Genomic DNA, 23,447 nt, shown 5'->3' on the forward strand with positions numbered 1-23,447 from the left:
GTAGCACAGTGGTTGAGAGTCCGCCTGCCGATGCAGGGGACACGAGTTCGTGCCCCGGTCCGGGAGGATCCCACGTGCCGCGGAGCAGCTGGGTCCGTGGGCCATGGCCGCTGAGCCTGTGTGTCAGGAGCCTGTGCTCCGCAGTGGGAGAGGCCACAGCAGTGAGAGGCCCGCGTACTGCAAAAAAAAAAAAAAAAAAAATTCTAACTCGATCTGTGCTGCTTCTTATCAGTGTGATTTTGAACAAGTCTTTGTCTTTATCACATATGCAAATGGAGAATCATCTATAAAATAAGGATTGAAATAATGGCCTGATGGTTTCCCAGGATTGATGTATTGTTTAGATTACATAATATGTATAATTATTATACATTCAGAGATTTTGTTATCACCACCACCATTTGGATGGGAAATTGCTACTTTTATCTTGATTCATTTGGTCATGAGGAAACTGAGTTCCTGTTTGAAGTTGTTAAATACTCAAAAGCAGGGTAATAATGGTATCAGTTTCATAAGCATCTCTTACTGGGAGTCCTTAGGACAATCATTTATCTTTCTCTTACCTCTTACATTGGAGAAAACTTTACTTGATCCTAATCTGTCATAGATAACTGTGGATATTCACTATCAGAGATGATTCATTTTCATCTTTAGTGGAACCTAAATTGCTAATCAGAGATTTGTGTTTTTGAAGACACCTTATGTCTGACAACTGTATATATTTCTTCTCTCTGCTCCATGGTTAAGAATTAGGAAAAGTTTCTCACACAATTTCCTTCTTGACCTAATCCTGGAGCAGGATTAGGAACTATAGAACTGGACTCTATTTCCTGATCATTTCAGGATATATGAATGACTTGTTTCTCCCTTATGACATGTCCTTTGGGAAGCTTTGAATTCGAAATTATTCACAGTGCTCCAAATGGCATCACAAGAAAGATAATTTTGGTACCTGCTGTCAGGAATGGATGTATTACCACGTAAATGAGTTTGCTGGCAAGTAATTGTGTTATTTAGTAGTTTCTGAGTTTTCACACAGTACCTTATAGAAATATTAATAATGACAAAAGAAAAGACTTACTTTGACTAGCCTAAGTGCTACGTATCATGTTAATCTTCTAAGTCAGTGATTTTCAACCCCCCCTTTTTTTTGCAAGGAACCCTTAAATAAACCCAAACATATAAGACATATGTATACTACCATATTCCTCCTCTGAACTCACGTTTATAAATCAGAATACTAAATTGTAATTAAAATGCGAAATGTTATGATCAAACATACATAGATTTTATTTTGTACATTTTGGGCAGTAACACTGATTGTATAGGTTGTTTTGAACTTCTACCATATGATTTCTTTTTTATTCATTTTACAGATATTTACTGAGTGCCTATTATGTGCTTATCATGGTACTAAACAGTAGTGATGCAGTGACAAGGAAAAGATGTGATTTCTGCCCTTGTTAAGATGATAAATGTAGGGACTTCCCTGGTGGTCCAGTGGCTAAGACTCCATGCTCCCAGTGCAGGGGCCTGAATTCAATCCCTGGTAAGGGAACTAGATCCCACATGCTGCAACTAAAGATCCCGTGTGCCGCAACGAAAATCCCGAGTGCCGCAACTAAGACCTGGTGCAGCCAAATAAATAAATATTTTAAAAATGCTTAAAAAAAAGATTATAAGCATTTATGATGCAGCATGGTAAGTGCTAGATTAAGGAAAATGAAGGGTGCTATGAAAACACATAGGAGGGCACATAACTCGGAAGAATTAAAGAAGACTTCCTGAAAAAAATAATGTCTTGTCAATCTTACCTACCATACAAATGTATTTTTATATATATTTTTTAAACTGTTGATTTTATATGTAAATCTATATCCACGTCTTTTGGATCAGTCTTCTGTTCAGTGCCTAATTTCCCTATTTTTAAAGCAATATTAACTGATTTTATCTTTAGTTATTAAATCACTGTGTCTGAATTAACTGTCAGCCATCATTTCCCACCAAGTCTTAAGCTTGACTGAAATTTGCTTGTTCCTGAACCAAACCTGATTTCTAAATTGTTAGTTTTTATTCTAACATAGCATTTCTTTTCAAAAACATGTGTCATATCTGCAGGATGTAAAAACTGCAAACACTGGTTGCTATTGGTGAAAGAAAATTTACCTTTAAAAATAAAAAATATTCCAGATAAAGAAAAGTATGTATCAGAGGTCAGTGGCACATGAATCATTTTCAACAAGAGTCACTAAAACTTTTTAAAACAAATTTATTTGTTTGTTTGTTTGTTTAATTAATTTATTTATGGCTGCTTTGGGTCTTTGTTGCTGCACGCAGGTTTTCTCTAGTTGTGGTGAGTGGGAGCTACTCTTCATTGTAGTGTGTGGACTTTTCATTGCGGTGGCTTCTCTTGTTGCGGAGCATGGGCTCTAGGCACGTGGGCTTCAGTAGTTGTGGCATGTGGGCTCAGTAGTTGTGGCGCTCAGGCTCAGTAGTTGTGGCTCACGGGCTTAGTTGCTCCACGGCATGTGGGATCTTTCCCGACCAGGGCTTGAACCCCTGTCCGCTGCATTGGCAGGCATATTCTTTTTTTTTTTTCTTCGGTACGCAGGCCTCTCACTGTTGTGGCCTCTCCCATTGCGGAGCACAGGCTCCAGATTCGCAGGCTCAGCGGCCATGGCTCACGGGCCTAGCCGCTCCGCGGCATGTGGGATCTTCCCAGACCGGGGCACAAACCCGTGTCCCCTGCATCGGCAGGCGGACTCTCAACCACTGCGCCACCAGGGAAGCCCGGCAGGCATATTCTTAACCACTGCACCACCAGGGAAGTCCCAGGCGTCACTAAATTTTTTAAGTGTCCAATGTAATATAAAAGTTAATGTATATTTTTATAAACATAAATATTAGAGAGGGAAAAGCAAATGAGTTTTTGTGTGTAATTATTGGGTATGTTTTCTTTTTTGGTAGAAAGAGTTTGGCTGTAGGGCAAGGGTCTGAAGACTTTTTCTATGAAGGGCTAGATAGTAATATTTTATACTTTGTGAGCTGCGTGGTTTCTGTTACAGCTGCTCAACTCTATCTTATGTTTTTGATGCTATTGTAAATGATAATTAAAATTTTTTATTTTCTGATGCTAGTATGGAGAAATTTAGTTGAGTTTCTATTGTTAGTGTGGCAAAATTTAGTTGAGTTTTCACCTTGTACTCTGTGACCTTGATAAATCAATTTAATATTTCTCTTATAGATTAATTTGGATTTTTTATGTGCACATTCATGTTATTTTCTTGCCTTATTTTATTGGCTAAGACTTCCCAGTACAGTGTTGAATATAAATGGTTGCAGTGGACATTCTTGTCTAATTCTTCATCTTAGAAAGAAAGCGTTTAATATTTTACCCATAAATATGATGTTAGCTGTAGAGTTGTGTTTTTGTTTTGTTTTCTTTTAAGGTGGGCTTTATCTGTTTGAAGAAGTTCCCTTCTATTCCAGGTTTGCTGGGTGTGTTTATTATGAAGGGATGTTGAATTTTGTTAGATACTTTTTTCTGCATCTATTGAGATGAACAATTATTTATTTATTTTGCTTTTTTTCTGAAATTTAGTGAAATTCATTTATATTTGAATGTTAAACCAGTCTTGCATTCCTGGGATAAACTCCACTTGGACATTTTGTATTATTTTATGCATATTGCTGGATTTAATTTGCTCATATTTTGTTGAGTGATGTTGATCTAGTCAGTTTTGTTTCTCATCAGCTTTTTAGTATCAGGGTTATCCTAATTCATAAAGTGAATTAAGAAATGATCTATCTTTCTCTGTTTTCTGAGTTTGTTTAAGATTGGTATTATTGGGACTTCCTTGGTGGCACAGTGGTTAAGAATCCTTCTGCCAGTGTAGGCGACACGGGTTCAAGCCCTGGTCCGGGAAGATCCCACATGCCTGTGGAGCAGCTGGGCCCGTGCGCCACAACCACTGAACCTGCGCTCTAGAGCCTGCGAGCCACAACTACTGAGCCCATGTGCCACAACTAACTGAAGCCTGTGCGCCTAGAGCCCGTGCTCTTCAGCGGGAGAAGCCACTGCAATAAGAAGCCCATGCACTGCAACGAAGAGTAGCCCCCACTCACTGAAACTAGAGAAAAGCCCGCGCGCAGCAACAAGAACCCATTGCAGCCAAAAATAAATAAATATATAATTTAAAACAAACAAAACCACTTAGATATGTCACCTCTTGGGAAAAAAAAAGATTGGTATTATTTCTTCCTTAAATGTTTGATAGAATTCACCAGTGAAGCTATCTTGGCTTGGAATTTTCTTTTGGGAAATTTAAAAATTTAATATTAAATTTAAAAAATAAATAGAGTGTAATTTATGTTTTCTGTTTCATATCTTTCCTTTTCTCTACTTGATTTGTCCTTAATTTGATCATCATTTTCCAGGTTCTTAAAGCTGAGGCTTTTTTTTGGGGGGGGGGTGCTGTGCCATACAGCGTGTGGGATTGAACCCCAGGCCATGGCAGTGAAAGTGCTGAGTCCTAACCACTAGACCACCAGGGAATTCCTGAGCCGAGGCTTATTAGATCATTGATTTTAGACCATTTATTCTAACATCATTTAATGCTATAAATTTCCTTCTATGCTCTACTTTACCAGAATTCCACAAATTTTGATGTATTGTGTTTTTATTTTCATTAAGTCATCTCTGAGTCTGGCTCTGTTGATTACTTTGTCTCTAGACTTTTTTATGTGGTCTTTGTTTTATTTACTTATTTGCTTTTTGATATGTGTCACAATTTTTGGTTATCTGTAAAATAGTAAACGCTGAAGTAATTAGATTTACATCCTGTATGTGTATACCTCTTATGTGGTTGTTAGTGTAGGGATTTAAGCCAATCTAATCTGCAGTTGAACTGGAATTGAGTTTTTAGTTTGATGTAGTTAACTTCATTGCACCGGAGACCTCAGATTCCTCTAATATTGTCTGATGCCTAAGGTGAAGGTGAAATGTCAAAGATTTCTTCTCAGTGTTTGTGCTTCACTCTGCATGCCTGCTCCAAAGAGGGATTTCTCTCCCCACTTTTGCCCCTCCTCAGTGGTGAGCTGGTGTTGCTTATTACTTAGTGCTTTCAAAATTGGTAGAGGAGAAGGGACAGAAAAAGTTCTTTGTTATTGTGGTATAGTGTTGGTCTTAGGTAGATAGCTGGGTGTGTACCAGGGTCTCGGGGATGGGATTTTCTCAGAGTTTCTGCTCCCACCCCCAGCAGCAGAGAGCCTCTAGCGCTACTGATACAAGATTCTGGGCTCAGGACAGTTCTTGTCCCCCTTCTTCCCAAGGATTGAGGATTTTTCCCCTCTTCCAGCAACATGGCATAGAATTTGCTTCCCCTTCCTCAGTGGCTTAAAGTTTTTGCTTTCTCTATGTGAGAGAAGGATCTGGACGGGGTGGCAGGCCTTGTTTCTTTCTCACAGAGGCAGCCAATGCCTTGCACCACTGAGAGAGTCTCTTGATCTCCTGCCCTGTTTCCACTCATCCTCCTGGGCACCCAGTAGAGGTCTGTGTCAAGAGTCTATGAGTGAGTGCAAACTGTCTGAGGCTCCCGGGGGTTTTATCCTCTCAAGTTATCCCATACTCAGCCTTAAGCAATTTCTTAGAATTTTAGCTGATTTCTTCTTCGCTGCTTGTATGACAGTGCTAAACTTCCTCTTGCTCTGCCATGGTGACCCATTTCTTTGGAAGTATCTGTCCATCCTTGGACTTCAGGCTACTTTGTTATCTTGTGACTTTAGCTCTCTGATGGATACAAGGAGAGTTTGGGGTAATTTAGAAGTGTTTTAATTGCCAGTTTTCTAGGATTTTCCAAATATATTTTTGTTATTGACTTTTAGTTTATTTCTGTTGTGGTCAAAGAACATACTTTGTATATGTTGGATTTTTTTAACGATATTTATTAAGGCTTGTTATATGGTCCAGGTTATGATATATGTTAGTGAACATCCCATGTACAATTACTGGGTGGAATGTTCTATTTTTTCTTTCCATTTTATTGGGATATAACTGACATATAGCTCTGTGTAAGTTTAAGGTGTACAGCAATAATGATTTGACTTACATACATTATGAAATGATTACCACAGTAAGTTTACTCAACATCCATTATCTCATATAGATACAACATTAAAGACATAGACAAAAATTTGTTTCCTTGTGATGAGAACTCTTAGGATTTACTCTCTTAACAGCTTTCATACATATAACATACAGAAGTGTTAACTATATTTATGTTGTTTTACGTTACATCCCTAGTATTTATTTATCTTATAACTGGAAGTTGGTACCTTTTGACCCCCTTCATCCACTTCCCCCTCCCCCCACCCCCACCTCCAGTAACCACAAATCTGATCTCCTTTTCTGAGTTTGTTTTTGAAGTACAGTTGACCTATAACACTATATTAGTTCCTGGTGCAAAACATAATTTGATATTTCTATACGTTTCAAAATGATTGCCATGGTAAGTCTAGTTGTCATCTGTCACCATACAAAGATATTGCATAATTATTGACTATATTTCCCACACTGTACACTTTCATACCTGTGACTCATTTATTTCATAACTGAAAGTTTGTACCTCTTTATCTCCTTCACCTATTTCTCTCCTGCCCTCACCTCCCTCTCTTCTGGCAACGAGTTCAAGTTGGTTGAAACTGATGTTCAAATCTTACTTACTGATTTTGCCCTTCTTTTTTTTTTTTGTAAATCAGTTACCAAGAGAGGGGTGTTAAAACTTCTAACGATGATGGTGGTTCTGTCAATTTTCCCTTCTTGTATTTTGAAGCGCTGTTATTTGGGGTTGTCATGACTTCTTGATAAATTAATTCTTTTATCATTATGAAATGTACCTTTTTTCCCCTCTGGAGATGCTTGTCTTGAAATGTACTCTTAAGAGTAGCCTCCCAGTTGCTGCTTTCTGTTGGGGTGTTGTCCGTCCCTGTCCCCCCACCCCAAATCTCACTTGTGCTTTCATGGTTTAAGAGTTAGCCAAAGAGGTGGGGGGGATTTACATGCAGATTTGGGGACTTTGTCCTCAGGATTCCTTTCTGGGATTTTTCTGCCTCATTGTCTGCCATGTTGGCAGCTTCAATCTCACACTTCTCTGTCTGATAAAACTGTTGCTTTCTGCATGTGCTACATCCCCTACCCCTTATGCTGCTTTGGAAGTACTCCCATGTTAAAAAAAAAATGTGGTTCTCAACATGTGCTTTCCTTTTTTCAGAGATTGTGTTCATTCTTGTTTCTGCCTGCTTTGGGTTGATCGCCAGTGTTTTTAAATTGTTGTTTTTTTTAATATACTGTTCAGAGATTATAACTGTTATTGTCAGGAGGATTAGTCTGATAAAAAGTACTCTGCCATATCCAGCACTAGAACTCTTGTAGTTTCTTTTAATTTAGAATAACCCCCACCTTTCGATCTCATTACCTTGACTTTTTGGAGAGTCCTGGCCAGTCTTCTTGTAAAGTTCCTACAGTTAGGATAATTGTCTGTTTCCTTATAATGATGTTTAACTTGTTCCTCTTTTCCTGTATTTCCTATAAACTGGAATTTGAATCAAGGACTTGACTAGATTCAGGTTAGACATTTTCTTGGTTCACAGATAATGTCTGTACTTCCTGTTGCATTATATCAGCAGGAAAATTTTTTTTTTTTTTTTTGGCCGTGCTTCGAGGCACGTGGGATCTTAGTTCCCTGACCAGGGATCGAACCTGCGCCCCCTGCAGTGGAAGCGCGGAGTCTTAACCACTGGACTGCCAGGGAAGTCCCAGCAGGAACATAATATTTGATTGTCCCAGTATGGGTGGTGGTTAGTTTGATCACTCAGTTAAGGTGGTGGTCTCCACTGTTAAGACTTGTTTTTCCTTTTGTAATTAGTAAGTAATTTTCTAGTATGGTAATTTGCACTGTCTTCATTTTTCACATCCTACCCAAATGTCATCCTCTTAGTTTATTATAATCAGATGCCACTATTGAGTGATGGTTAACAAGCATTAGCTATTCTTACTATTATTTAAGTCCCATTCCCAACCAGAAGACTTTATAGTTTCTAGTCTTTGTATAATATATATACTTATGGTACATATCTCCTATTGTGTGGTGGTTACATAAATATTTTTTAATGGATTTTGAGATACTAAATACAGATATCACATCTTATAAATCTTGGTGTTTCCCGTAGCACTTAACTAGCATTTTGCATATGGTAGGCACTCAGTAAATTATTCTTTTATAGGAAGAGAAAATAGCTAAGAAGTCTCAATTCTATTTAAACATTTTTCAGTCTCTTTCTTAGGTACTGGTTAAATTTAATGTTAATTACATTTTTGTTTTTTGTAGGTAAATGAGAAAACTGGACAGATTATACAATATGATAAATTTTATATACATGAAGTACAAGAATTGATAGACATACGGAATGATTATATCAACTGGGTCCAACAGCAGGCCTATGGAATGGTATGTTTCCTATTGCATTTTATGGTTTCATTTTTATGTATCATTTGTTCTAATACAAAAGGAACAATTGTGTATTTTTGAAACAACAAAGCTTTATCAGAGCTTTTATTCAGAGCTCATTTTTTAAATAAAAGCATATTGCAAAGGAGCAGTTATATATTATACAGTATTTATAAGTAAGCATTCTGCTCTTATACCAAAGCCAAACCAAAGAGATAGATTACACTTTTCTACAGAAAAATGCAAATATGACTTATTTTTCTAAGTCTCATTTATTTTGCATGAGGTTGTCTCTTAATTCTCTAATGTTGAGGATACTGGAGTCTCTGATACTTGAACTCTAAGAACGTATTAAAATTGTGAGATCGGTGCCTCAGAACTACCAGAAGTGAGCTGTGGTACCATTGATTCTAGTTTTTATTTTTCCCCTTTTATGTGCTTAATTTGATTTCAGTTTTTTGGCATACCTCCACAAGTGCCACATATTTCTTTCCATGTGGCTAAGTCTCTAATAACTAGATACTTAATTAAAATAATAGCATAGGGACTTCCCTGGCCATCCAGTGGTTAAGACTCTGCACTTCCACCGCAGGGGGTGAGGGTTCAATCCCTGGTCAGGGAACTAAGATCCCACGTGCCGCATGGCCAAAAAAATAAAATAAAAATAAAACTAATATCATAGTCTTATAAAACTTTAATTAGTCACACAAAATTTCAGTATAGAAATTGCTAAGCAGCTAGATATAAAACAGGTTTAGACTCTTATTTGCTAACCATTATAATATACTTAAGGCCAACTTTTCCACCCCTGAAGCAGGTAATTTAAGCAACATGCTTGTAACAGTTCTAGGAAGGTGAATAGCCTTTCATTGCTTGCTAGGTACCAACTGCAAGCTCCTTGTGGATAGGCACTCTGTCAGTTTATTCACCAGCACTTCTTACAGTATCTCAAATATGTCTAGTAGGCACTTAGAAAGTACAGTAGTTTTTGAATGGCAGTGCAGTTAGTGCATGCTGTTTTTAGGATGCTCTTACCTATAGGAATCAGGTCACTTCTAGTACATGTTTGCTTCCCTAGATACTTGGATCTGGATTGGGAGAGATTTGTTGATTTTATTTTTTCCTGCAGAATCACTAGGAGACTCAGTCAAGTTTACAAACATCCTACAGATTTATGTCTGCTCATTTGCATATTCAACAAATACTTATTAAGACTCTCCTTTGTAACAGGCACTTATTTAGGTATAAGAAATACAGTGATTAACCAGATGGATAAGGCCCTGTTCTCATGAAACTTATAATCTAGTGGACAAGATGGATAGTAATCAAGTAAAGCAAAAAAAAAAAAAAGCTTATAATATGCACTATATAGACAATTAAAATAAGAGAAGGTAATAAAGACAGGATGGTTTCTTGTGATTGGGTAATCAGAAAAGTCTTGTCTAATGAAGTATGATCTGTAATCTAAATGACAAAAAGCAGCCATGTAAGATCAGAGCAAAGAAAATTTCAGGAAAAATTACATCTACTAAAAGACCTTAGGTGAGAGCAAGCTTGTCATGTTTGAAGAATAGAAAAAGGCCAGTATGGCTAAAATATGGGAATGGGGAGAGTTCTGGGAAAGGATCAGAGAAATGGGCAGGTGCCAGATCATGCAAGGTTTAGTAAATTAGGATCGGGGACATGGATTTTATCTGAAGTGTTATGGTAAGCCATTGGAGGGTGGTAAGCAGGGAGTGAATACTGTACAGTGTAAGTTATATTCTGAAATAACCACTCTGTCAGCTTTGTGGAAGATGGAGTGAGGGGAATGGAGTAGATAAGGGGAGAGAAAATGATGGGTTTGACTAGGATTGGTAGTTGTATAGATGGAAGATAGAAATGGACTTGGGTACCTCTTGGAGGTAAGACGGCCAAGAATTGCTGATGGATATGAGATGAGGAAAGGAGAGAAATCAACAAAGGAGGTTAAGAGAGGTAGGAGGAAAACTAGGAGAGAGTTGTGGGAACCAAAATTGAAAAGTGAAGGAGAAACCATATTGAACGCTGCTGAGAAATAGGATAAAACCATAGAATTGATCAATGCATTTGGTTACGTGAAGGTCATTGGTAACCTTGATAATGCGTCTAGAGTAAGTATGCTTAAGAGAAATTTAGGGGTGAGGATAGGGAACAAAAGCCATAGGCAGTACTCTCAAGAAGTTCTGTGCTGAAGAGAAGGGAGTAAAAAAGTAGGGTGGTTAGCTGGTGTCAAGGGACAACAGTTTTTTAAGAAAGAAAATACTTGACCTCTGGAAAGCTTTGAATAAATATTTCCTTTTTCCTTCCCTATTTAAACTAAAGCTCTCACCTAGATAAAGCTTTTCAAACTCTTCCTCCAGTGAACCCCTAAGACAGGAGAAAAAACATATTTCTTGAGGTTATTAATTTTCCCTCTGCAGGATTTGTGTGAAGTCTCATATTTTATCTTCAAGAGAATGCAAATTTGGGGCTTCATAAATATTTACTGCAGGGGGGTGGTGGTATGATGAATTAGGAGATTGACATATATACTCTAATATGTATAAAATGGATAACTAATAACCTGCTGTATAAAAAAATAAATAAAATTCAAAAATAAATATTTACTGCAATATAAAAGGGATTAAAATTATTTACCATTGAGGAAAACTGATGATTCAGAAAATGAACTTTTTTTATCGAAAAACTTGCATGTAAACCCTGATACACCACCTAGATGCCCTAGGTCTTTGAGCAGTGTTTTTGAGACTGGAGTGATTATATAGACTCCTTTTAAAATAAAATAATTCCTTTAAGAAGCTTAGTGTTGGGCTTCCCTGGTGGCGCAGTGGTTGAGAGTCCGCCTGCTGACGCAGGGGACACGGGTTCATGCCCCGGTCCGGGAGGATCCCACATGCCGCGGAGCGGCTGGGCCCGTGAGCCTGCGCGTCCGGAGCTCACTTACCTTATTTACGATTATCTTATTTAGATATATACAAACACTAAACTAGTTCTAAACTCCTGGTACATAGCTTTTAAAAGAATTCTTAAGGCATAACAAATTGGTAAATTAATTATAACTCTACAAATTTAATAATCAAGTTAATATTTGATATGGAAGATGATTATGTTCTCTTGATCAGGAATCTCAGCTCACAACGTAAATATGATAAGGAAGGAGTGTGACATAAGAGCACCTACCTTTATATCCCACCTCAACATTTTCTTTTTAGTTTTTTTATTGAATATAATTCTTTGTGCTATACAGTAAATCCTTGTTGCTTATCTATTTTAATGTATAGTAGTTCGTAGCTGTAATCCCCTACTCCTAATTTGTCCCTCCTCCCTCCTCCCCTTTGATAACTGTAAGTTTGTTTTCTGTGTCTGTGAGTCTCTTCTGTTTTGTATATCGATTCATTTGTATTATTTTTTAGATTCCACATGTAAGTGATATCATATAGTGTTTGTCTTTCTGTCTGACTTATTTCACTAAGCATTTCACTCTCTCCTGGAGAGTTATATCCTCTTGGATCACTGTGAATTAGATCTGATGTTCTTTGACATCCGAATTTTTTCTGGTATGTAGGTCATAAACTACTTGTATTCTGAACAAGTTAAGAGAAATGCCAGTCTAATAGGATTTTTAAACTAGCTGTAATCTTGTGCTACATGGAAAAGCTATGGTTTGAATGTTTGCTTTTAAGCTTGGCAGACTTGTATCCAAACTCCTCTTGGTATGTATCTGTGATGATATCAAATTGAATTTCCTTAGGAATTCTTTCAGTGCTACTGTTTTCTGGTAAGAGGGAGACAGTAGAGGACCACATTCTTATTTCTAGACTTTCTAAGTTGATATACTTGAAAATTGCTCTACTATTTCAACCACATGTTTTTCCTTTCTCTCCATTTGTAGACAGACTGGTATTGAATAGGTGGTTGTGGCAGTGGAAACTTGTTCTTTAATGTGCATAGTGGACTTAATGTCACATCTTAGAAATGAGAATCTAGAACCCGTGATTTGGGTTCTTCTAGTCTTCCGGAAATAGAAAGCTGACAATTTACTTTGAAGGTCTTTGACTAACTCTTAAGTAGTTTATTAATTTATATTATGACATCTGAAGGTCCTTCTTTCTTTGAGAGAGCTCAGATCACTTTCACATTTACACATAACACTAAAGACTTTTCCTGAGGCTGTTTAATAAAATTCATGCTTGCATTACTAGTCTTAATACTAGGTTGAACATTATGTTGGCCCTGTAAGTAAAGTTAGTAAAGTTTTAAAGTGTCTATCCTAAAGATACTCATATGCTGTTTTGTGATTATATAAATGTGTATATGTGTATTTATGTGCACATAGACATATGTACACATATATATGTACTTATATCTATGTATACAATGTACATATGTATACCATTATTGAACAGGAGTTATCTTGAAATAATTCCATTCCTTCATGTGAAAGTTTAAAATATTCCTTGATAGAAGATAATTACTATGAATTATAAGAAATATGTCTATAAATTGTATTTATATATATACACATATATTTTATATATAAATATATACACGTATATATGTAAAACTTTACCTTGTTCTAAACACTGCAAGAAAATTACTTTACCTTTATTATATTACCTTTATTATATATTACCTTTATTATATTTCTCTTTATGCCATAGTCTGTTGAGATTTCTTTCTCCATTTCCTTTCTTTCCCAGTCAAGGATTTTAAGAATCCGTCAGGAATATACACCTTAAACTAACACAGTGCTGTATGTCATTTATATCTCAGTAGAACTAGAAGGAAAAAAACAAAATAAAAAAGAGAACCCATCAGGTATATACTTTCCTGGTCTCTAAACATTAAAAACTAATTCTGTGAAATTCTTTGCATTCCTTGTAATGTCCTCTTGTACAGCTGAGACTAACTTTTCACCTCATCCTCTTCCATTTTCCCATCTTGTTTCACCTGTTTCCCTTTTCATGTTTCCATGAAGTTTTTGCTTGATCCTCCTACTCCTGCTGGTTACTGTATAAGCTTCTCTGTTTTGATTGTTTTTCCAGACTCTGATATTAGGGTATGGCATTTTTTCAGTTGGATTCCTTTTGCTTTTTATCTGTTTTTCTCCCTCTACAATAATTTCTTGGCAAAATAAAAGAGCACATGAGTTCTCTCTCTTTTTATCTTCTGCTATTTGATGTTTTTCTCCACTTTCTAGGTATTAGTCTCAGTTTATTTGCTTACCTCTTTTAACTTTGCTCTAAAATTGTTTATAAAAATACTTTAGTGGGGAATTCCCTAGCAGTCCAATAGTTAGGGCTCCATGCCTTCACTGCCAAGGCCCAGGTTTGATCCCTGGTTGGGTAACTAGGATCCCACAAGCTGCACGGTGCGGCCAAACACAAACAAAAGAAACAAAACAACTTTAGTGGTTACAACTAAACTCTTTGCTCTTTTTTCTTCCCTTGCTTATACTTTTCGTTACTGTACATATGTATCAATATATATCTAGTTAAAAATTGATTAATTTAGAATAAAGTGTAGAAAGGTCTATGCTGAGTCTGTGCCTCTTATAATTAAAAATCAAGTTAAGCATTTTTTAAAGTGCATATTTCAAGAACTGTATGCCTATGTAAGAAATGTCAGATACAAGTAAGTACTAATAAATACATTTGATAAATTGGTGACATTTTTACAGTCTTTGATATTACACTTTATATATTTTTAAGTCATAAATTTTACTTCAATATTAATTGTGCTGTGTTTGTAAATCATTACTGTATTTCTTCTGTGGCATTAAGGTTTTGTACTTTAACTGCGGACAGTGCTGAGCTAACATGACATGCTCATCAGCAAACTAGGAAGATAGACTGACATAACAGCTAGGGAGACCAGCTTTGGGAAGATAGGCCAGTACTTAACTTTCTAGGTTTGAGTTTCTTCCTCATTTAATGAAATGAAGAAATGAAAATACATTTGTGTTCTTTAATATTGCAATACATTTAATACTTGCAGTATAAACCTTGCAGCTATAATATTTCCCAGAAGGTTCATACTAGCTTTTTAAAGTTCCCTTGTCATTTTTAATGGCATTAATGTTTTGCAGACTCTTGGACTGATTCCTTATGCCTTGAATTACCAAGTTATATTGGTTTATTTTTCATTTTCTTCGTGTTTTAGAAGTATCTTTTTTTTTTCTGCCTAGTCACCAACACCTTTCATATTTATTTGAATTACTTCAGTAACTTCGGTATCCTCTGTTTATACCTCCTCAGAATAATCCTATGTTATACCCTTAAATAATGATTTCACCAGCAATGATACAGTGTTTTGCCATAAGTAATTTGTTGAAACTAAAACATGCCAAGGAGTTGCATCTTTTTTGTCTATAACTAACTAGAACTATCATTAACCATTGATGTTAAAAGCAGCCTTAGTGAAAGTCTGCTTTGGACCATGAGACCCTGACTTTTGAACATTCCTTTAGGTCTTTCTTACTCAAGTTTCTAGGACATTGGGTAACTAAAATTAGGCATGCCTTGACCTAATTTCAGGGCCCTCAGTCTACAAACAGCCAACAGTTAGTGCTTGAGTATGTGGATGTGGAGCCACTAGTAGGTCACACATTGAATGATGTGGTAAATTTTTAGCAATAGACCTTTCATTGACCTCACGTAGTTTGTAATATCCTGTCCGCACCCCCCACCACATTTTTTCCTTCTAAATTTTCCTTGGAAATACTACTTTGGTTCATTTAGAGTTTCAACTAATATAACAACTATCTTGCAACTCTAATATTTCCCAGAGGAGTTTATCCTTACTTTTTTACATATTTACTTTTTTTCTTTTTAAATGTTTGAGCTTTTGTCTTAGATCCTTAACACTTAAATTGAAATTTCTAATGATGACCTTAATATGGTTTTCCCTTTGATGGCTCTCCCCTAGGTAAATCATTTTGCCTGATATCTAATAGTCTCTTTTCCCAAGTTTTCCACATGTCCCATTATTTTTCATATTCCTTCTAGCTCCCATCTGTCTCTACCATCAAACTTTTGTTCTGCTTTAATATGGTTTAGTTACACTATAAGTTATGACTATCTTATTGGCTTCCCAGTGCTAAAGGATATGCCTAGAACCTTTATCTTTTACATGTAGCAATAAAAAGTGCATATATAGTAATGTTTCATTATTAAGAATAAAATCCATCTTCCATGATACCAGGTATCAAATATAGTTTTCAAGCTGGCCATAGGTAGTCAGAAAATACTGAAAGGTGTTTCTTTGCTTATTCACACCTTCTTAGCTGTAACAGCACTTTAAAAAACATCCCACAAGATGTACTATAAAAGTATTCAGTTGTTCCTGTTAAATTGCTTTAAATTAAACTGAGTGCAATCTAAAAGGGTTTTTCTGCAAACAGCTTGTAAATATATTCTTCTGTTAACGTGCCCAATGGGGTACGTATATAGTGATAACTTGGTACTCTGAATTTTTTGAAAGAAGCTATTATCAATAATTACCTTTCTCAGAACAGGAAGTTAGAGTCATATTTTACTTATGCTTACACTGCTTTGGCTTTATTTAGCACAATATAGTGAACAAACCCTAAGTGTTTGCTAATACCTTAAAACTTCCAGTGATACCCCTTGTGGCGTGCAAGAATTTAGCCAATTACAAAGTTAGAGGGAATCGTCCACACAAGACTGCCTTCACTTCTGATACCAATTGCAAGCTTAGAGGATTCCTAGAACCATTCTCAGGTTCAGTAATTTGCTACAAGACTTCACAGAACTAACTGGAAACTGTTATAGTGACGTCTATAGTTTATTATAGGGAAAGAGTACAGATTAAAATGCCAAGGGAAAAAGTGCATAAGGGTAGAGTCTGGGAAAGGTACCAAAGGCTGAGCTTCTGTTTTCCTCTCCCTGAGGAGTCATGGACAAGTTATTTTCCCAGCATCCATCTGTGTCAATACTCTCAGGGTATTCCCAAGCAAGGAAGCTCACTGGAGCCTTGGTGCCCAGAGTTTTTATTGAGGTTCCATCACATACTGCCCATGTGGCTGACCTTTACTTTCCAGACCTTCTGGAGGCAGAACTGATAACCACATGTCCCAGAGCCTCCAGGCAAACAAAGATACTCCTGTCCAGGTATGACGTTCCAAAGTCCTGTGGATCATCTCCCAGTAGCTGAGGGCAAAATCAGACCTCTCTTTGGGTAAGATTAATTCCTCAGTATACGAGGTGCCATCTGCAAATTTAGTAACGTACTTTTGGAGATTCTAGCACTTTATTTGAGGCTATACCCTGAGAATATACGAAAGCTTTCTTCAAGAAAATGTTGTGCATTTCTGTTCAATGCAGTGGTAAGCTTTCATTATAATTTTCTTTATTATATCCTTCATAAATACCTCTTTCTCTCTTCATTTCTTCTTTCTACTTACCAACCCCTATGCCCTGTCTTGTACTTTCTGTTTTAGCTAATTCAGTGTTAAAGAACGCTTAATATAAGATACCTGTGTTTCACTGTTTATTTCTGATGAATAAAAACAATTATGGCTTATTTTCTCACTTTCCACATAGCATTTTAATCTACTAAACACTTTTCAAATATTCTGTCAAGATTAACCAAGTCTTAAAATCTGGGGGATATTTTCTCCATTTTCCAGGTGGAGAGATTGGGCCATAAAATTATTTCTTCAAGACCAAGTTAGGCTTAGGATTAGTTTCCCTGTTCTACCTAAATTCTGCAAATGGCGTAACTTAGTTGCTGAAACCAAATTTCATTATGTTCAAGCCTCAATGATTTTATGATCACAAGATACCTGAAACGAAGGTCTTATTACATTTATAGATATATCAGGTATATGTGGAAAGGGTAAGTTTTGTTGTAGATGTATTTTGGTCTACTTCATTAATTCAGTATTCTGCTATAGCAAAATAAATGAAATGCTGCTTTGAATAGAAATAGTTAAATTTGGACACTAACAATGCTCTTTCCTCATTACTGTTACGTTCTGCACTGCTGTCTTAGGATGTCAACCATGGATTAACTGAGGTAAGTTTGGTGTAATAAAGTCTCATGTTCAGAGTAAGATATACTCTGTTTTGTCTTAAGTGATTGAAGACCCCAAAGTTCCTCTTTTTTGTGACTTTAAAACATATATATATGTATGTATACATATATATTTTAATGAGTGTATAGAACTTGCCCTGTATAACATTTCAGAGGAATTTTCTGAAGAAAATTAGACCCTCTGCTTTAGTTAGCATTACACCTATATATGATGCCTTTTAACAATGTTTGTCTTAAAATAGTTCCTATCCTCCTAAAGCCTTCCAGTATAAAATTTACGGTGTCCTCAGAATACAAAAAAGCAAACTTATAAAATTTCACAGATGCCTACCCAGAAGGCAGAAAATGTTTTATGTTGGAGAAGTAGAATGATTTTCAATTTTTAAACTAATAATTGACACTCAAAATGGCCATAAAATAGAATAAACTTTCAGTATGGTCATCTCCCTCACTTTGTTTAATGTACTATCTTAATATATAAAGTTCTGGCACTTTGGCTTACATAATCAACAATCCTGAGCCACCTTTTTAATACCTGGGAATGTTGTATTATACTTCTGTTATAGACTTCAGGTTTTGTTGTTTGCTTTGCTTTTTTCACAGCACTTGAACCAATGAAGCATTTAGAAGTAGCTTTAAACTATGGGCCTGACATTGTTTGCTTCCTCATCGTCAAATAGAAGTAGCACATAAAATTATGAAATCAAAGAGTTTTGGAGCCAAAGGGGACTTTAGAAATCATCTCAGTCCTTTAGAGTTTCAGAGTAGTAAAAAGACTTTCTATCATCCATAGCTAGTTAGTGACACAAATACAGGGTGGAGGGTAAACTTGTCATATGAGAAAATAGCCAAGAATGATAACTTACTTAAGGGTTAATGTCGCTCAGCATATTGTCTTTCATGTTGAGAACAACAAGTTGATAGTCTTGTGTTCTATACTGATTGGGCACTATTGAATTATTTCATTGTTTTTGATGGCCATAGTTGAAAGAGGCTTAGACAAATTGAAATACATTTAAAAAAAGGTTATTGGGGACTTCCGTGGTGGTCCAGTGGTTAAGACTCCATGCTCCCAATGCAGGGGGCCCAGGTTCGATCCCTGGTCAGGGAACTAGATCCCACATGCCACAACTAAGACCCGGCGCAGCCTAATAAATAAATAAATAAAATAAAAGAAGGCGGTTAGGATGGAGTAGAGCTGGAAACCATATTATTTTCAGGATGGTTGGAAAAACGGCATGTTTAGTGTGGGAAAAAGACATCCTAGGGAGAGCATGGCAGCACGAAGTATCTAAACCATATAAACTTCCCTGCAGGGGCAGAATGAAGACTGAAATAGAAAACGAAGTGATGTATAGAAATGCAGATTCAGACTTAATATAAAGAACTTTCTAAGAACTTAAAAAGAAGAGGATTGTTTCATGGTGTATTAAGTCTTCACTGGAAGCCTTATAATAAGAAGGGGCTCTGTGTCAAGGCTGGCACAAAAATTTTGCTTTGTTGGGTATATGGTAGTATAGCATCCTCCAACTGCAAGATCTGTGACTGGCAATTCATAGCTCTTTGTATTTTTCTGCCCTGTTAAAAACTTAGCAATCAATCACTATGTTTTACCTGCTAGGATAAATAATTGTTGATAAGGTGACTAATGTCTGATAATGGTAATAATAGATCAGCTATTACTGATCAACTTTGAAGATTGACAGAAAATAATAATACTAATCGTGCTTATTTTGTAAGTTAAATGAATGAACAGATTGTTGGGCTTATAATAGTGTTGTCCCCCTAATGACCTGGCAGTAAATATCTGTTGAATGAATAAGTAGATTGCTTATCATTGGCCTCACTTGCTAGAGTAGCCCTAACATATAAGAACTGGGAACTGTATTTAACATAGGAGCCCCACATTTAGAATAAATTTGCAGCCTAATTCACTGAAACTTGGAGTTAAGATGTTAAGCAAAAGATACCTGTAATTTACAATTTTATGGATTCTCAAGTATACAGTTATCTCCTAAAATTAGGAATTAGGGTTATTCCAATGCCTCATCTAATTATCAGTAAAAATTCTATATTCAGAAATAAGCCACGTTTTACGTATGGACACCAAAGGGGGAAAGTGGCGGGAGGGGGGCGGCGGTGGTGTGATGAAGTGGGAGATTTGGATTGACATGTATACACTAATATGTATAAAATGGATAACTAATAAGAACCTGCTGTATAAAAAATAAAATTAAATTAAAAAAAGAAATAAGCCACATTTTATTTATAATTCCTGAATGACACAAAAGTGAATAAACCAAGAATATGATCAACTTTACACAAGAAATGACAGTACCTACAAGAAGTTACAAACCAATTTGTACTAATAAGCTAATTTTTTATTTCTAGTTGGCAGATATCCCTGTTACAATCTGCACATATCCATTTGTATTTGACGCCCAAGCAAAAACTACTCTGTTACAAACAGATGCAGTCTTACAGATGCAGGTAAAATATTGTATAGTACTAATTTAATTTGAGAGTAGTTTTTGAATTGTTTCTCTGGTGTTTTTTTAAAGTATTTGAAATGTCTTTGGGGATATTTTGTGCCTTTGTGGTCTGTCTTTTGCAAAGCTACTTTTACGGGCTTCCCTGGTGGTGCAGTGGTTGAGAGTCCGCCTGCCAATGCAGGGGACACGGGTTCGTGCCCTGTTCCGGGAAGATCCCACATGCCGCAGAGCGGCTGGGCCCGTGAGCCATGACCGCTGAGCCTTGTGCGTCCGGAGCCTGTGCTCCGCAATGGGAGAGGCCACAGCAGTGAGAGGCCCACATACCAAAAAAAAAAAAAAAAAAGCTACTTTTACCAAAGCACCTTTGGTACCTATGAAGAAGACTGTTGCATGTGAAATGTGTATTCTTATGAGGGATACTTATATATATTTAAAAGGACATAGAATAATTTAGATTTTTATCATTTTATATCTAAAAAATGGTATAATCTTCTTTCATTATAGAAATATACAGTCTTTATAAACAGTTTGACTAGTTTACTTGATAAAATGGTTTGTTTCAAATCTTGCTTTATTATATCTTCCCTATTTATATACTTGGTAAGAGATGAAAATCAGTAGAGGTGAGGTGATGTTAAAAAGTAGGAGGCATTTGATCAGTTGTTAGGAGGAGGGTATGAAATGTCCGTGAAGAACGTTTTAGTAATAAATAAGGTACTTTCCTGAGGTTGGTCATCTCCTCTTCCTCCTCCCCACTGTCCTTCCCCTCCGCCCCCCCACTTTAAGCTGAACTTTCTTTCCTTTATAATGAGAAATTTTAAAACTAGTTTACATTATGACCGTGAAGGACTACAGTAAGTTTGCTTTATCATTTGGACTTGTAAATTTAAAAGTTTTTGAGTTTCTTCCTCTGGTATAGAATATCAGACTATAGAGGCTGAGGACTAAGGATGAGATGAGACCTTGAACACTTAATAGTCTAAAAATGCTTTTTAAAATTACCCCTCCCCCAATTTTGATGGCAATTTTTATTCCTTTAAAATAAATGCGTTTACTATTCTAAATTCTTCCATATTTTTAAACAATAATAGTAGGAGAAATTTTAGAGATGTGCTTATTTCCATTTTCATCAACAGAAGAAATAAATATTTTTGTAGGATTCTATACTAACAGCTAGATTGCTAGTTTTTTAGCAATCTTTGTTAAATGCTAAGTTAATCAGGACTTCCTTGGTGGTCCAGTGGTTAAGTCTCTATGCTCCCAATGCAGGGGGCCGGTGTTCGATCCCTGGTCAGGGAGCTAGATCCCACATGCGGCAACAAAGATCCTGTGTGCTGCAACTAAGACTTGGTGCAGCCAAATAAATGAATAAATATTAAAAAAAAAGAGAGAGAAAGAAAGTTAATCACTTGGTGCTTTCAATGTAGGATATTCCATTTTAGAATTAAGAACACAAGGAAAATCATAGGAAAAAAATAAAAGCTTTAAATGGTAAAAGCCAAATGCTTGGTTTGTGAGCATATATGGTGATAACTCTACTAAATGAATTTCTATAAACCTTTTAGTTGGCCAGGCTGTTTCTTTTTCTCTTTAAAGGGTTGTTTTAATGCTGTTTTCTTTTTCTCCTCACTCTCCATCCTAGTTATTTTTTGAGAAACAACAGTGTTCAGATTTATCATAATTATTACAGTTCCATGCTTACTTAGCTTAATGGTATCATCAGTTATACATTACTATAAAAAAATTCAAAAGGATACTCTTTATGCTCAGTTTATTAAGCTCTGATGCTGTGCTGAATACTGTGTTAGGTGCTGTGTGAATTCAGTAGTATAGGAATTATAGGATATCTATAATTAGTAGGTAGAGGTTAGCTTATTCAGTCACAGCAGCTTCTTTATAGCATTGCTATTAAATTTTTACTCTTTTGTTTTCTAGATGGCTATTGACCAGGCCCACAGACAGAATGTCTCCTCTCTTTTTCTCCCAGTGATTGAATCTGTGAATCCTTGCTTAATTCTAGTGGTACGTAGAGAAAATATAGTAGGAGATGCAATGGAAGTCCTTAGGAAAACAAAGAATATAGACTACAAAAAGCCACTCAAGGTAATTTAACATTTTCTTTTGTATAATTGGAACTTTTATTTAGAAAATATGTTTAAAGTTTTCCTGTTCATTTTTAGTGTATCTTTGAATCTTAATAAAATTACATACTTAAAAATTTTTTAGCTATTAATTGCCACGCTTTTATTCGTAATAAATAACGTGTTGTAGGGTTTCCAGAATATACGTTCATTTCTTTACATTCAGTGTTTGCATTAACCTGTTTTAGGTTATATTTGTTGGAGAAGATGCTGTTGATGCAGGAGGGGTACGCAAAGAATTTTTCTTGCTCATCATGAGGGAATTATTGGATCCTAAATATGGCATGTTTAGGTATTATGAAGATTCCAGGCTCATTTGGTTTTCTGATAAGGTAAAAAGTCCAACCGTCTAAATTACTTCTATATCTATCTATCTGTCTGTCTGTCTGTATACACCTATGTATATATACCTATATGTTTCAACTTAGCTCAGTAATAAATAGGAGTTATTACTGGATACCTAACATTTTATTTACAGATCTTCTTTATTACAATTTTAAAAATTATAAACGTTTGGATTCAGAGTCATCAGAACACATTAATGCTTACCACACATTTCAAATTAGCAAAATAAATTACGGAATGGTCATCCTGAAAATGATGTTGACTGTTCTGCTGAGTTAGATTTGAGGATTGAATAAGTACCAGATGAACTTTTCTTCTGGGGAGAATTAATTTATCATTAGGGATCATTGATTTCTCTACCTTATAATTTAGGGCAGAGGTAACTACTCAGCAAACTACAGTCCATGAAAGTTCTTCCCAGCACATAAAGTCAGTGCCTACTCATTTATCTATCGTCCATTGCTACTTTCTAGCTAAAACTGGCAGAGGCAGAGTGGGGAGTTACAACGAGCCCCTATGGCCAACAAAGCCTAAAATATTTACCGTCTGCCCCTTTACAGGAAAAGTTTGCCGGCCCCTGATTTAGAAACTGTAAGTGAAATGGATGGTTCAGTTTGTAGAACTCTGAGTTGAAAGAAATTTGAATTATTTACTGTTTGTTCTAAAAACCTTGATGTATTATTTATTCATTCTTCCAGGAGACTGGCTGTCCTTTGTGATGTTAGCAGTCATGATGAGCAGTGCCTAGGCTAGTTAATTTATTAGGGGTGGCAAAATGGTACTACTCTTACTCTAACATTTCTTTTTCATTTTTGTAGCTTGGATACTTACATGTAAAGAAATTTTCTCATATCTGCTATTTAATCCTTATTAGTACAGTTCATATG

General features: G+C 36.1%; 1 protein-coding gene across 5 annotated transcripts in view; it reads left to right on the plus strand.

Annotated features, from left to right (window-relative positions):
- HERC4 (HECT and RLD domain containing E3 ubiquitin protein ligase 4) overlaps positions 1-23,447 on the plus strand; it is a 270,043-nt gene that overhangs the window by 222,150 nt on the left and 24,446 nt on the right. For all 5 annotated transcript variants that reach the window (XM_069541545.1, XM_060034903.1, XM_060034902.1 and 2 more), the window contains 5 exons: positions 8,385-8,504; positions 17,541-17,564; positions 19,974-20,072; positions 22,010-22,177; positions 22,404-22,547. In XM_069541545.1, coding sequence (XP_069397646.1) covers positions 8,385-8,504; positions 17,541-17,564; positions 19,974-20,072; positions 22,010-22,177; positions 22,404-22,547 — 555 coding nt within the window. The remainder of the gene's footprint in view (positions 1-8,384; positions 8,505-17,540; positions 17,565-19,973; positions 20,073-22,009; positions 22,178-22,403; positions 22,548-23,447) is intronic.

Source organism: Delphinus delphis, chromosome 16 (genome assembly GCF_949987515.2).
Source record: "Delphinus delphis chromosome 16, mDelDel1.2, whole genome shotgun sequence".
In the NCBI taxonomy this organism is placed as follows: domain Eukaryota; kingdom Metazoa; phylum Chordata; class Mammalia; order Artiodactyla; family Delphinidae; genus Delphinus; species Delphinus delphis.